The sequence below is a fragment of the Furipterus horrens genome, unplaced genomic scaffold, assembly GCF_987537825.1.
Source record: "Furipterus horrens unplaced genomic scaffold, mFurHor1.1.pri manual_scaffold_1, whole genome shotgun sequence".
Taxonomy (NCBI): Eukaryota; Metazoa; Chordata; class Mammalia; order Chiroptera; family Furipteridae; genus Furipterus; species Furipterus horrens.
The window spans coordinates 2508642-2524031 of record NW_028327171.1 but is presented as its reverse complement, the minus strand read 5'-3'; the positions used below and the strand labels follow the sequence as shown (position 1 = coordinate 2524031).

At 62.2% G+C, this 15390-nt stretch overlaps 1 protein-coding gene across 1 annotated transcript in view; it reads right to left on the bottom strand.

Annotated features, from left to right (window-relative positions):
* ITSN1 (intersectin 1) overlaps positions 1-15390 on the bottom strand; it is a 159404-nt gene that overhangs the window by 13952 nt on the left and 130062 nt on the right. The window contains exons 29-31 of the mRNA XM_090271503.1: positions 6017-6138; positions 4395-4501; positions 155-338 (exon numbers count right to left, since the gene is read on the bottom strand). Of these exons, the coding sequence (XP_090127629.1) occupies positions 155-338; positions 4395-4501; positions 6017-6138 (413 nt within the window). The remainder of the gene's footprint in view (positions 1-154; positions 339-4394; positions 4502-6016; positions 6139-15390) is intronic.

The following is a 15390-nucleotide window of genomic DNA, read 5'->3' as shown; positions in this document are numbered from 1 at the left end:
CCCCCTTGGTCACACCCACATCAGCCAGCTAGTGCCCTCAGTCCCCGTGGCCTCGAGCAGAAACAGCCTGCGACCCCGCGTCACCCCCGCGGGCCCAGCGGCCCAGGACAGCCGGTCGGGGTCGGGGTGCGGCTCCGCCCGCCGGGCTGCTTACTTTGACGAAGTCCTTGAAGTCCGGGGCCTCGTCCGTCTTCTGCTGGATGAGGGCGGCGCCATTGAGCTGGCAGCTGCAGAAGCGGATGTACGGCTGCATGTGCGGCAGCTGCGCCGTCAGGATGTCCCCAACCGTCTTCACCGGCATCTTCTCCCCGGACATCTTCTTGCGGACCCGCAGCGCTCTGCGCGGAAACACGGCTGGTGAGGCCCGCCCGGCCCCGTCCGATGGCCACGGCGCACCCCTCGGGGCTGGACGGGAACGGGGGTGGGGGGGAGGGGCCCAGACCCAAAGGCCACTAACGGGCCTGGGTGGGAGACGGGAAGGGAAGAGCCGGGGCACGTGTCCTTGGCACGACGGCTGTGCGCTGGCTCTCAGGCACAGACGGACCTTCCTCAGAGAGAAACACGGAGTCCTTTCTTTGGTGGCTTACATGCGGTCTCTGTGTCAACGCGTCACTTTACAGGCTATCTGCGGTGACAGACCCGGCTGGCATGGCCCTCGCACTGAGCCTATGTGCAGGCCAATGCCACCCACGGGCAAATACGTTTGCCGGGGGACATGGAGGCCCATTTCCAGACTAAATGAAACATAACTAAGGTGGCAAATCAGCTGCCACAGGAAAACAACCCTATTACGTCCACCAAGGCCAAGGAAAAATGGCGGTCCGCCCCGCCTGCCCGGTTCACTGCCTCGCTGCCACGGATCACTGAAGTTGCCTTGATGGAGAGGCGCTCAGAAGAGAGAAGCCTGCGAGGGTGACGACAGACCTACAGACCCAAACACTTTACATCCCGGAGGCCAAGAAGGGACCGGGGCACGGGGAGGTGTCTGTTCTGCGGTCCCGCTGCAGCCTGAGTGTTCAGGGCCAAGAGGGTGGACTGCGCATCCCGCCCTTCCACCCCAAACACGCCAACCCCAGCACTGGGACCTTGAAAAGGGCCCTGAGCTTCCGCACAGCAAGGAGCCGTGCCTACGAGGCCGTGTGTCCTGCTCACCCTAGTGAGTGTGGAGGTGGGCGGGGGGTGGATGGATGGGTGAGCGGCTGGGTGAGTGGGTATATGAGTGGATGGAGGGAGGGAGGGAGGGACAACATTTAAACGGATGGATACATGGATGGACGGGTGGGTTGGTGGATGAATGGAGGGAGGGGTAGAAGGGTGAGTGGATGGATGGATAGGTGGGTGGGTGACAGACTGATGGACAAACGGATAGGACAGAATATTGGGCTGTATGGTTTTAACATAACAGTGGGAAGATGTCACTATAACTTTCTTTGGCTGCCTTCACGGCCACAGGTAGGGCTAGACCATTCCCAAGAGGCCCTGCTATGTTAGTATTGGGCTTAAAAAACTTCAGATCACTTTATTTTCTCTCTGCTCCATATTTACTTAAAGAAAAAAAGTCCTTGGACTGGGCCAGCAAGCGAAGGAGAGAAGCTCTAGGACGAGTTTCACGGTCCGAACAAGGAGGCGAGGGGAGCGCAGGCCGCCCGGGGATGAGGGACTGCGGCTCAGTGCCCTCCGGGGGCTGCGGCAACTGCCCACTGGGGCAACTGGTGTCAAATGCCACCGATCTGGGGGGGCGACAGCCCCGAATACCCCTGTTACACACTTGCTATGGTGGAAACAGGAAGAAATCCCATCATTCCACTCTTTCCCTCCAAGAAGCAAAACATTCTCTCTGCAAGGGAACGAAAGTACTTCCACACACACCTTCCTTTTTTTTAGTGACAGGGTGACAAGGGAGAGGGAAAAGAAGAAAGGTCACAAGCAGAGGGTCAGACTCAAGCTGTCCGAGCGGGAGGCAGACCTAAAGCAAGGCCCCTCCTGTGACCAGGAGCCCCTCAGGTTCACGGTGGGTCCCCTTCCAGGATGCTCTGCAGAGGCCAGTCAGAGGGTGTCACCGGGCCCAAGGGTCCCAGGGCTCAGCTGTTGTGGCCACAGCTCTGCCCTTTGCTGAGCTGATTTACGGTCCATATAAAGGCCCACGGGCTGGGGCCCGGCACCGCCCGCTCATCAGTGAGCGGCTCCCAGCGCGCTCGGTGTCCCTAACCCTCCAGAGACAGCAGGCCAAGTGCACGGTCCGAGGGCCAGCATCTACGTGTTAGTGTAGCCTGTGTGTCAGACACTTTAACACAGGTGACTCATTATTCCGCTGGGGAACCCGCTGCGTGCAGAAGCCGAGTGACCGGGCCACAGTCACACAGGTGACGGCAGCAGCCCTGAGCCCAGGTGACGGGAGCCTGGAGCCCGAGGTCTGTAGGACCGGCGCCCGGGACGGTCGGCATGGAGCCCCAGGCCCCTGCACAGCGGCCCCGCCCTGTCCCGCCGGCTGCTCCGTCCCGGGGCCCCACCTTTCTCCAGCCGCTCGGTGGGCACCGCCGTCCCCGGGCCCCGCTCCTCTCCGCCTCCCCACTCCCAGCCCAGAGCCCCTGCGTCCTGCCCTTTCTCCCTCTTGTCTTTACGCCCAAGGCAGGTTTCTCATTTTTCTTTTTTTCACTTAAAATAAAATTGTGTCTATGCTTCCTAAGTTTAAAAGAAGTTAAGCCAAACACTTTCTATTTAAGAAAAACTTTTTTTGAGGAATTCTTTCACTTCATTTCTATTTTTTTTTTTTTTCCAAATGAGGAAAATGGTTAATAAACACCATTTCCAGCACCCGGGTCTGCGGGCCCCACCTCACTCCTGTCTCCCTTCTGACAGGTGCCCCAGGGGCCTGCACCTGGGTCTCAACATAGAAAGGTTCTAGATCTTTCTGCCCTCCTCAGCTTGTGCAGAACGAAAGCTTGGGATGGCTGCCTGCTGACTCCAGGCCCTCCCACAGGGGCAGGTCCGTGGCAGCAGGAACTTGGGGGTTCCCTGCCCAGCAGTCTGGGCGAACTGGCCCTCTGTGTGGCCAAGCGCACCAGGTATCACAGCCTGCTCAGCTCCTCCCTCCAGGCTGGAGGCCTGGCCCCAACAGAGCTGGGGAGGGGGCTTCTGCTTCCCCCCGCAGGAGCAGGCATGGGGGAGACTAGAGAAAGCAGGGGAGCAACACCAGCCACAAAATCTTGCGCAGGCCAGCCTGTCGGGGGGACCCCAGGGACACGTCACGCCCTCCCCCACCCCCGCTGACAGTGCCCAGGCAAAGGGCGCTTTCACCTGCGTCGTATTTGCCAGAGGAAACCTTTGTGTCTGTGTTAAAACTATTCATGTCCAACACTTTAGGTTCAGGCGACAGGGCCGCTCTCTCTAGGGCAAGGCTGGGTGCTCAGCCCCTGCCACCAGGGTCCCCGGGGTGCAAAGACATACAGCCGGCGTGCAGTGGGGCTGGGGGCCCAGGTCGATCTGAGGGAAAAGAGCTCCGTGCCCTGACCCCACGGCTGGGCGTGGGCGTTTCAGACACCCGTGCGGCACCGGTGGAAGCTGGCTGCTCTGGAGGGCAGACGTCGTGCCACTGCTCCTCCCCCCCCCCGCCCCGTCCTCGTCCACGCCACACCCCTCACGGCGTGGGGACCTGCACTCAGAAGGAAAAGCTGCTCCTGACCTCGTGACCGCAGAGCCGAGGGCTGGCCCCGCGCCCTGGGGGCTGTGCCTCACCACCAAAGCCCCCCAAGAGGGAAAGCGTGGCCCTCTGCTGGCTGGCAGGGCCACACCGCCCCAGACTCCCCTGTGTTCTCTCAAGTGCTGTCACCACAGGGCCTGGAAGGGACCTTTATGATGACAGAACCCGTGGGGACTGAGGCTCAAGGAGGAAGGGCACTGAGTCAGGCTCCAGCCACAGGCTTCCGACCCCCGGTCCCGCCGCAGCCTCTGAGGACCCAGCTGGGCACAAAATGCCCGCCGCGCTCAGGCCAGCGCCTCGGAGAGCTGTCCTGACGTGGCCAGTGCACGGTGCCACCGTGGTCCACCCGTGGGCCCGAGGAACGTCTCGAGAGACCCCTACTCGCCCCTGGGAATCCGGGTCAGAGGGACGGCGTGGGGGCCGCCCCACGCCCGGGATGGGGCCAGCCAGTGAGCACAGGCGGAGGGCAGTGGCCTCGCTCTGGAGCTCCTAGAACCGCAGTGGACGCCGTGAGAAATCAGGGTGTGTTTGGCCAGCATCAGGGCCGGGAAGAGGGTGGTGCTTGTGAGAGGAAAGGAGCGAACAGGCAGAGGCGACAGGGCACATGCATGGCGGGGACGCGGGCGCGCGCGCGGCGGGGACACGTGTGGCGCCCGGGAGGCGAAGCGAGGCTGGGGTTAGAGGAGAGGCTTACTTCAGCAGCTTGATATTACACATAATCAGCTCCTTCCAGTTAACAAAAATCATAGCCCCCTCCTTCTCTGTCAGCAGCTCAGACTCCATCAGGGGTTTCTGAAAGATCTACAGGTGCAGAAAACGGGCGGTTCAGAAAGCAGACAGTCAGCTCGCCACTCAGACGCGCGCGGGCCGCTCGGAGCCACACGGGAAGGAGGGGCCTCTGCGCTCCGCCGGGGGGCCCGGGAGCCCTCGCCCACCTTCCGGCCCCTCACCTGCCTGTGGGGAGGCGGGTCCCCGAACAGGGTTGCATCATTTTGCAAGGGAGGCCCCTGAAGCGTGGAGCGCTGGCCTTCGCTCCAGCAGGGCAGAGCCAGGAGGCCCGCCCGAAGCCCCCCACGGGCTTACCTGGGCACCACGGCACCGGGGGCCCAGCGGGGGGCTTAAAGGTGGGCGGGGCGGTGGGCGGGGCCTCCAGCAAGCAGCCTCGGGGACGTGCTGCATTGCTGTGGCCTCGGCCTGGGCCGGGCCGGGGCCAGCGCGGGGTGGCAGCCGCTCTCCGGGCTCGGGGACGTGGACGCCGCCCGAGCTCTGCCCCGCTGCATAGTGAACTGCAGGTCTCAGCTGAGCGCACGGGAGGCCCCGCCCACCCACGGGTGGTCCCCGGCCGGCCAGGAAGCCGCTCTCCCAAAGGCTCCTTGGGGATGGGGACAGTGTCGCTTTGAGTAAACCCGGGGCCCCTGTTCCTCATGAGTCCTTGAGCCAACGCTGGACCTGCCGCATACCAGACTGCCGCACAGAGAAGCCCTCTAAGGGGTGGCATGCACATCCCGGGCTGTATACTTAGGGGCAGTCACATCTCTTGGGAAAGGGGCACCGTTTTCTAATTTGCTGCGATGCTTTCTCTGTGTTCGCGGTTTGCTGTGGGCCTGCAGCCATCCTGCCCCGGTCCTCGGTCAACACTGGGTCTTGAGTCCCGACTCTCCCGGCCGTTAAGACTGAGAGGAGGTGGATTCACAGCCATGAGGGCCAAGGGGCTGGCGTGGGGAGAGGAGTGTCTAAGCTGTCACAGTTCTCCTCCAGGGCAGTGGCCCTGGCATCCTGCTCTGCAGACCCGGAGCACAGACAAAAGGCTTCCCGGACAGCGGGCTCCCTACTCTGCCCCTTCCCGGCCTTCATGACAGAGCCGCCAAGGCTGGCCCTTCACGGGCTGCCCGGGAGGAGAGGCAGGATGAGGATACAGCCAGGACAGCGGGTGCGTGGGGACCTGAGAGGAAGCAGACTTTCACAGGGGCGAGACGCAGCCCCGGGCATGGCTCGAGGGAGCGGCAGTTTTCAGAGGCCAGCCTGTGGCATCGACCAGTGGGGGTCTCTGCCCACAGGGCTCTGTGCGGACTCATCTGCTCCTTGGCACAGGTGACCTCAGCCACTCCGTGAGTAGGACTCAGCGTTGGCCACGGCCGAGACATTAGCCACCTTCTCTTGGGATAGACTCTCCTGGGCGCTTTACCATCCAGATGCGCCCCCAACATCCGAAAGCCCCTCCGGCTCGGAATCAGGACCCAGGTCCCCTGGGCAGGGGCCCCTCCTGTCCCCACCCCTTACCAGTGCCCCGCCCCCAGCACCCACAGCTGCTGTTACCTCGGTGACCAGCTGCAGGTCATTGACATAATTCTCCTCTGTGACGATGAGCTCGTGGATGTATCCTTGTCTCTTCCTTTCAGTTGGGGTCAACATGTCCAAGAGATGTAGGTCTGAACACCCTGCAACAGACAACCGTGGGGACAAGTCAGCCGGGTCTGGGGCGCCCACGTGGCTGCACAGTGAGGAGGGCCCAGCAGCCACAGGGCCTCATTCTGTGGCCTCATTCTTGGCGGTGTTGGGGGCTGACCCCCCAAAGAGCTTCAAGAGCTAACCCCTGGTACTTGTGAATGTGACCTTATTTGGAAATAGGGTCTCTGCAGCGGTCATCGAATTAAGCCGAAGTCATACTCAGTTAGTGTGGGTCCCTCTCTAGTGTGACTTGTGTCCTTATAAGAAGACAAGCCAGGCCCTGGCTGGTGGCTCGGTTGGTTAGAGCGTCATTCCGATGCGCCAAGGTTGCGGGTTCCACCCCCAGTCAGAGCACACACAAGACGCAGCCAAAGAATGCGTGAATAAGTGGAACAACAAATCGATGTCTCTCTCTCTTTCATTCACTCCCTCTTCCTCTCTCTCTAAAAATAAAATAAAAGATTTACAGAATTATTTTTAAAAAGAAGATGGGGCAGAGACAGACAGAAGGGACGCCATGCGACAATGGGGGGAGACACGCGTGCTGCATCCACGAGCCAAGGACGCCAAGGACTGCCGGCAGCGGCAGGAGCGGAGAGAGAAGGGCCTGGGGCCAGTTCTTCCCCGCAGCCTTCAGAGGCACATGACCCTGCCGACACCTTGACTGTGGACTTCCCACCTCCAGAACGGTGAGGAATTCAGTTCTGTTGTCCTGGGCCACCCAGCCTGGGGTCGTTTGTCACAGCAGCTGTAGCCGACTGATACAGGCGGCTCACTGCTGCCTCATCGAAACCACTGAAATCGAGTTGAGAGAGACTTGGTGACGGCCGGCCCACAATCCCCGAGGGCTCACAGCTGCCACGCCTGGAACAAGGAGCGTTAGCAGCTGTGGTTAACACTCACGCAGAGACTACACTCACTTCCCCTGCAGGAAGAAATGGAGGCTTCGGGAGGCTGACTCTCGGGAGGTCTCTCAGCCGGGTGTGCAGAAGCCAAGAATCACTCGCTGACACTTGGACTCCAGATGCTGGGTGCTACCCTCCAACACGGGGGGGATAAGGTGGTCCTACACCTCAGCTCCCGGGGGGCCTGGGGGCCACCCCGTGCTCGGTAAGCTCTCGGGGACCAGGGCACTGCCCCACGCCCGTGGCAGCTGGGCAGCGAGCCTGCAGGCAGCTGCGAGCAGGACGCCCAAGGCCAAGGCTCGGCGGCCTGAGCTGGGGTGAGGCAGCACCTGCCCCCCCAGCCTCTGCTCACTCGGCTGGTTATTGGAGGTTTCGGTTATTGGCAGAGGCTGCCCCGGGAGGCGCCCACTGGAATGGGGGCGGGAGGCTCGGTTCTCAGGTGACCCTCTTCCAGGCCAGTGGCCGCCCCCTCCCTTCTATCAGAGGTTCTTCATTTAACCCAGAAATCACATTTGTAAGATAGGCTGGAAGGTGTTCTGCGTGGTGGTGGGGATGGGCACGCGAGTCCCATTCACTGGTGGTTCTTATTCTTTCTCCCCACAAGGGGCCGCGATGGAGCACAGTGTGCAAACCCTCGCTGGAATCGGGGGTTCCCAGAGCACAGTGTGTCGGGGACCCACGGCGTCAGCATCAGCAGCGTGTTAGAAACGCACATCCACCAGCGCCTGATGAACAGACTCTCGGAAACGGTGATTTACTGTGTTCTCCAGACAATGGCTGCAGGCGCACTGAAGCTTGAGGCACCTCCTCGGGCCTATCAGGGCTCCTCCGAGTTCCCACCTTCCCCTGAGGGAGGTATCTGGGCTCAGGAGGGAGGTATGGGGTCTGTGTGCTGGGCCCTTCTGCAAACAGAACGGTCCCCCTGGGTGAATGACATCACAGAGCTCTTGGCCAACGCCTCACTGAGCTGGAGACGAACTCTGAGCCGAGGTGCATCCAGCCCTCGCGGCGCCCCGGCCCCTGGCTGGATGCCCCTTCTGGATGCCGCCCGCGGCTTCTGGTCCCGAGGCAGGACAACCCCGGGACAGGCTGGTGGAGGCCGGAAAAGCAGCACGAATGGGACGTCATCCTGTGAACGCCTCCCACGCCCACCCACCCGAGCCCTCGTTCAGAGTCCCGGCCACGAGCGGAGCACGAAGCCCCGCGGAGGCCTGCGGGTGTACCCCGCCCGCGCGCCCGCGCTCAGCCGTCAGCTCAGCCGGGCTGCTCTGCCGGCCGCGGGGCCTCGGCGGCGCTTTATCAAAACAACGGCATCAGCAATGCGCTCTCGCGAAGGGAGCGAGTCGGGGCTGCTCGCTCGTCCCTGCAGCCACGTCTGTGTGTCCCGTGTGCTCGGCCGACGGGAAGCTGGGCCCCGCGACCAGCGTCTCTGCTCGCGTTAGGGGGCCGCCCATGCGGGAGCTGCCCGGAGCCTGCTGTTCTCCCTGCGCGTCCCAGCTACTCCGCCCACGGGCCGGGACGCGGAGGCTGTTCCAGGGCGGAAAGCGGCCCTTGGTTACGAGGAACTGGCTGCGGGTCTGCCCACCCCCCCGCGCCCTGAGCGCAGAGGCCTGCGGGGACCCCGGGGTCACGCTAGACGGGACGCCAGCTGGCCCTGTCTTCCCACCGTCCTCGTAGGCCGCTGTTTGCCCTGGAGGCCCCATGGATGCTCTGCGCCCGCCCCCGGAAGGCCGTGTACGACGCACACAGCGCACACGGTTTGCACGCAATTTTATAGGGTTCGCGGGCCCTCCTCAGGCTTGCTCGTGGGTCTCACGCTTTCCTTCATCGACAGACAGGTAGTTACCGACGCCCGCCACGGGCCTGGCGCTCGCTGGGCTGCATCTGCGGGCTCGTGATGTAATTGCCCCCCGAACGAAGATGGTACCGTGTCCCCCCATGAAGGTGCTGCTGCCCCCCAGGTTCAAGGTGGTGCTGCTACCTCCTGGAGCCAGGGCGAGAATGGGTTCCTCGGGGCCAGAGCAACTAGAGCTGCCGGCTGGAGTTTGGTGGGCGGGACCAGGTGGCCCGCAGTGTACAGGACAGAGGGTTTGCCGCCCCAGATGCCAACAGCATTCCATGGAGAAACAGCTGCGCTACTGGAAAGTGACATCCCACCCAGCCCCGGGCCCCATTCTGCAGCAAGGACGGTACGGGGGACCAGAAGACACACTTAGAATGACCGAGGAACCCAGGGCCTGTGAGGGGGATGGCGGGACCTGGCCTGCTCTGAGTTTGAGAAATTCTTCATCTCCAAGTTTTCCGCGGCGCCATTTTGAAGCAGCTCAGAGCCGGAGCCAGAGCAGAAGGTCCAGGCTGGACTCAGACCACTTGTTCAAGAAGCCCGGGTGCCAGGGCCGTGCAGGGCGACTTGTGGTCTGCTGCCCGCCGCGGGGCAGGGGCACAGGGAGGCTGCACGGCCATCTCCCTGGCAGGCCGGGCAGAGCCGATGGAGCCAAGGTGCGCAGCGCGGTCCTGGTGCGTGTGGGCTGCCTGTCCCCATCAGGTGCCCCTGCCTGTCAGCCTGCAGACAGGGTCACCACCCAGAACACAGTGAAAAGCAACGATTTTCTGGGGAGATCTGTCTCCGTGTCGTGAACCACTGGTGTTGGCTCGGAATCGTCTCAGCTGCTGCACTGACCCGTAGGCCGTTGTTTGTAAAATTCTTGCTGGTACATGCCAGACCGAGAGAACCATTAAAGATTCGAAACAGGCACTCTGAACTAAAAAAGATCCTTCCTTTGAAAGTAGAGTATTTAGAAAAACAAGAGCGTTTAAAACTTCATCATTCAGAGCAGGGTGAACAGTTTTCTTCAGGGTAGAGGCGGGCCCGTCTCCCCCTTGGGAAGCAGGGTAAACGTGGTTGCCGGCTCCTGCTCCCAGAGAACAGCAAGAGGATGGAGTGTAGCGAGTAACTTTCCCCGGGCAGCTCAGGGGCGCAGGGATTCTGATAACTGACTGCAGCCGCCACAGCTGAGATCACACTGCCAAACGCCTCCAGGCGGTTACAGATGACCCCGGGTTGTGTACAGTGAGGCACACTTACGAAACGGGAGGGCCGCAGTGCCCCTTGGAAAACGTTTGAGTCCGGGGCACTGGAGAAAAGTATGGGAAAACCTTACCCCAGAAGGCCATCTTGTCCCCTCAATGGGACAGTGTTTATATGAACAGCGTAATCTATGCAAATGGCTTTGTTACAAATTAACACGTGAATGCATGCTTCTTGGAAGTTCAAAGAATACAGAAGTATTTAAGATAAAAAAGTGTCGTCCCTCTCTGACCCCCATTCCATTCTATTTTCTTTCCCAAAAAGGACCATAATCCTGAAAACCAAGCCGCCCCACAGCAAGCTGGCCACCAGGCAAAGCAAATAAAGAGGCCGCGTTCCTCTTACGAAAGGGCCAAAATATACAATAAGTTGGACAATAATTATTTATCGAGTTCCTACGAAGTTCAAGAGACACAGAAAGAAACAAGATAATGTCCTTGTCCTCAAGGAAACTCACAGCCCTCAGGGGGACTGAACAGGAAAGTTAGATTTAAAACAGCAAGCAAGAAGGAGGCGGCCTGTGAGCTGTCCGGACGGTGGTCCCGAGGGCGGAGGGCTCTGTCGTGAGGTCTGACTTGTGCCGGGTTTCCTGTGGATCCCACCCGGGACGTGGGGCCCCATGCAGGCAAATGCAGAAGTGCTGTGGGAAGGGCAGAGACGACAGAGGGGCCAGAGGAGACAGCTGGGCACCAACGAGCAAGAAGCAGCTCAGGTGACAGCTCTTTATCTTTACAGGAGAGAATGTGCCTCCACCTCCGGGAACAGTCAGCCCCATCCTCAGGCTACATGGCCCGGGGCCAGCAGGACACTGGCTCCTGGAGCCGAGTCCACACTGAAGGCTTTGGCAGGGCTGGCCTGACTGTAGGAAACGAGCCTCAGGGCCCTGGTCTCTCCTGCCAGGGGAGTCCCCCAAGGTTGTCCTGCAGCACCCTGGGAGCTCAGTGTAACTGCTGCCCTCGGGGCCCCCGGCAGCTGGGCCCCCAGGAGGTAGCCTGTCACGTAGGACAGGCAGGTGAGGCCCACAGTAGATGTGACATAAAGGAAGTCCTTTGGCCGCAGCACTTTGTCCTCACCTTGGGACTGATGTCTGGAAGCCCCATTCTCTAAGCTGAGGACTGCGCATTCCCGCTGTGACAGCCACCGACTGCACTGGGGGCTGAGATCTGGTGGTGACTGAGGCAGCACGGGTCCTCGGTCCTCCGGGAGCCTTGGCTACTGACGGCTCAGGCATTTGCTCCGTCCACACTCTGACCCTGGCCGGATCGCGGGCACCTTCCTCTCAGTCCTGAGACCTCAGAGTCGCACGGCCCTGAAAAGCCTGGATCTTTGTGGCTGGGGGGTTGGGGGGCTGTGGGCTGGGGACTGGGGGGCTGGGGGCTGGGGATGGGGGTGGCTCAAGAAGCCAGTGAGCCCGGCACCCACTGCCTGTGTCAGGGACCCCCCGGGCCCGAGCCTGGGGCCTCCACTCAGTGGCGCTCCGTCACCACCCAGAAACTAAAAACGCCAACGCGGCTCCCCGCTCAGCTTCGCTTTCTCCCAGGAAGGAGGACCCAGCCTCCGTGGGCTGCCCGGCAGCTGAATAACCCAGAAGCAGCGAGAACGAAGCTCCTCAGGGTAGATCCTCCGTTTCCCTCCCCTGTGGATGGCAGTCATTTATTTCACTGCAGGCGTGTTACTCGCGGGCTCCAGCAGACGCCCACGTCTGGCGCGGGTCTGGCGCCCGCAGGCGCAGCCGTGAGTCCTCTGCGCTGCGTTTACGGGCCGTTCCCCTCTCCCTGCGCTTCCGCTCTAAGCGCGCTGCGCCCTGTGGGGCCGCAGGTCCCCTTGCTGCCGTCACAAATGAACCCTCTGGGCATGCAAGGGAGACTGGGGTGTCAGAAGTACCAGCATGTCTGTTGGAATACAGGGGAGGGGGCAGGGGTTCCGACCAGGGGCGCTGGGATATTTCCCAGAACAGGGAGAATCTGAGCTGGGCAGGGGCGGTGAGGGATCCAAGCGGAGGGGGCATCAGAAGAAAGGGACCAGAACGGGGTGCAGGGAGCCCAGAACCGGGGGGGTGGGGGGGAAGCAGACGCAGGGCAACAGGGGGTGCTGTCATGAATCATAAGCTCCTAACCAGCAGGCCACGCAGGGCAGGCACACCCAGGGCCCGTTGTTCATGCGCGTGGGTCCCCCACCTGGGAGTGGCGGGAGTAACGCCCCCCAAGACAAGACCGGCCTCAGGAGGGTGCGGGACCTCGTTGCCTCTCCTGCAGCCAATCCCGACCCTGCTTTCTCCCACCCTCCCAGAACCGTCCTCACGTCCCCTCGGGAGTGCCAAGGGCACGCAGGAAACTGCAGAACTCGTTCTTGGGAGCTCCCGAGGTCTTGTTCCCAGCGGCTGTCGGCGGGTTTGGCCCAGATAAACCCACGGCAACCCGCCACAGGCGTGGGCAGTCCCGACGTCGACACCGGGAGGCAGGGAAGGTCATGCCGGACGCTGCGGTGGCCCACCGGCTCCGAGCTCTGTCCGCGTGTGAACTCAGAATCCTCACCTCCGGTCCCTACGCCATTCCTCACTGAGCAGACACAGAAACGGAGGCAGGGGAGGCTCTGGAACTTGCCAGTCTCAGCTGATACGTGGCGGCCGCAGCGGACCCCAGGGCTCCCGCCTCACCGGGAAGGGGGCGCGGCCGGCGGCTCGGGCCGCTGCGACCCAGTCCCGCCATCCGGGCGCTCAGCCCGCAGAGGCTCAGTGTCTCCACCCCGGGGCTGGAAGCCCGAGACGGAGGCGCTGGCAGGCGGCCGATGGCTGCGTCCTCACAGGTGTCCTCCCTGCTCGGGATCCTGCCCGGGGGCTGCTCAGGCCTCCTCTACTTTCGAGGACACCGTGCAGGTGGGATTCGGGGCCAGTCCGATGGCCGCGTCTCAGTGACCTCCTTTAAGGCCTTATGTCCGTGACAGGCTCGTGCTGAGGTCCGGTGCGGAGGAGGCAGCTGATTCTGCGCCTTGGGCTGCAGAGCCAGGGACGGTTCCGGCCGCGCTGTGGCCGCTGCGTGGAGGGGGGACCTGGGCCGTGGCCCTCGAGTTCGGCTGCACGTCGGAACCACCTAAGGAGATTTTTTTTAAAGCCAATGTCCCTCCTGTACCCAGGACCAATCAAATCCAACCGGCCAGGGTGCTAGCAGGTGTCTGTAATTTGCCAGGCTCCCAGGTGGTTCTGCTATGTGTACCCCCCCCCCCATGGCGAGTCGGGGAGACTGCCTAGAAATCAGGGTGCCTGGGTAAATGGGGCGAGGTGCAGAAACACACCTGTCCAGGCACATGCAGCACGAGGGGCGGGGGCCGCTGCCACTGAGCCGCATCCGTGATGCAGGTTGCTCGGGTGACTCGTTCAAAGGAGTGTGATGCCCAGTTCCTGGAGGCCACACGGTCACCCGCTGACCCTCAGCTCCAGGGCCAGGGCTCAAAAGTCACTCCACTCAACACCTTCATTTCATGGATGGAACCGTGGAGGCCGGAGACGCACGGTGACGTCCAGGAGTCAAACGTCCACTCGTGGTCTGGGAAGCCACAGGAAAGCAATCCTCTGGACGCTTTCCTGCAAGACCTGGCTGAGGACGCACGTCTTCCTGGGGCCCAGGGATGTTCAGGGCTTCCAGACTGGGTCACCCCTAAAAATGCCCCCTGGCGGGCCAGTCCCGGTGGTGCCAGCCCACAGGAAGCTCTGGAAGCTCGCCCAGCTCTGGGGGCCAGAGGGGCCAGTGAATTCTGGAGGTACTGGAAATTTCTTCACCAGGATCTAGGCCCGGTTCCCTGGGGTCTCTCCGAACTTGGCGCACTGACCCCATTGGAACGCAAGAGACGACCTGAGCCCCTGACCATTCCTGCTCTTCAGCACCTGCGCAGCTGTGCCGGCCCCCGCTGTCCCGGAGCTTGTTGCCGGGGGAGAAGACGGGACATGAAACATGGGCCTCTGTAGATCATGGTTAGGGTGGTGATGACAATGATGACCGATAATTCCAGGATGAATAAGCTCATTTCCTGTTCTAGGGTCTGTGCAGGGGACCCGGCCACACGCGGCGGGGAGACGGGCCACCGGGATGTGTTCTTTCCCTCGCAGCCGCTTCGGGAAGGAAGGAGCAAGCCTGCGGAACAAGAGAGCGGCCCAGGGCTGTCGGCCACCAACGCTTCCTGAGCAGCCACCACAGAAAAGGACCCTGGGCGACAGGCAGACTCTGCCCTCCAGTGTGTAATCCGGTGGGGAGACTGGGTGCCGGGGAATAAAGAGCTACCCAAGGAGGTGCTGACGGGCCATGATGTCGGTTACGGCGCTATCCCTGCGTAGGGCTGCGTGCGGTCTGGCCTTGCCCCAAGCTCACAGGTGAATTAGGGCAGTGAGTACCCACGTGTCTGGGGACCAGTCTGTCCACCCAGATTTATGTATGACGAGTAACTAGGACTTGAACAAAGACCGGGGTCACTGCCGTCAACAGAACGGGACAGCGGCAGAGAAGGGGGGTGAGGGTGGGCGGGCAGAGGTGGGGAAGACAGAGGGCATTCGCAGCGGGCATTCAGCTTGACACAGACCCCTGGGGACAGAGGGCAGGTCTGGCTGGCTCACCCAGCAGGAAGGTGGGGTTCCGAGGACCTGAGCCGACGCGCCGCCTCCCACCGGCCGTGCAGCTCTGGAGGAGGACAAGGCTCCGGGGGCCGTGTCACGGATCCCCAGCACAAAAACACGCTCCACGGTCACGCTTTCTGCTCCCCTGCACGTCCCCCAACCGTGCGGGGCCTGGACACCGCAGTGGGGCCGGCGAGTAGAGTGGCCTTCCCATCAAGGGGCGTGGAGGCCAGAGGAGGCCGTTCTCCAGAGGGCCCGTGGAGGTCCCCGGGGCAGCAGGACCCGGTCACCCCCGTGACTCGGAAGTGGGCCGAGGTGCTGGAGACCAGCCCCGTGAGGCACTCAGCGGGGGCTGCCACCTCCGCAAGCATCAGCGTCCCCACCCCCGGCATCTGCACCTGCCACACGTTTCAGTGCTAGAAACCAGGAAGGTTTTTAGATGACAGTCGCCACCTTTTGGTCAGAAAGGCAGGTCGTGGCTGGGGACGGCTTCCATAGGAAGTAACCGCTGGGCACACTCGTGAGGGGGAGGGTCTGCGGATGGGCTGGGGGGGGTGGGCAAGCAGGGACCTGCGGGTCCACGATGGGATCTAGCTCTGTACCCCACGAGGACCGGAACCCCTGGCTGGTTTCCAGCGGGAGCAGC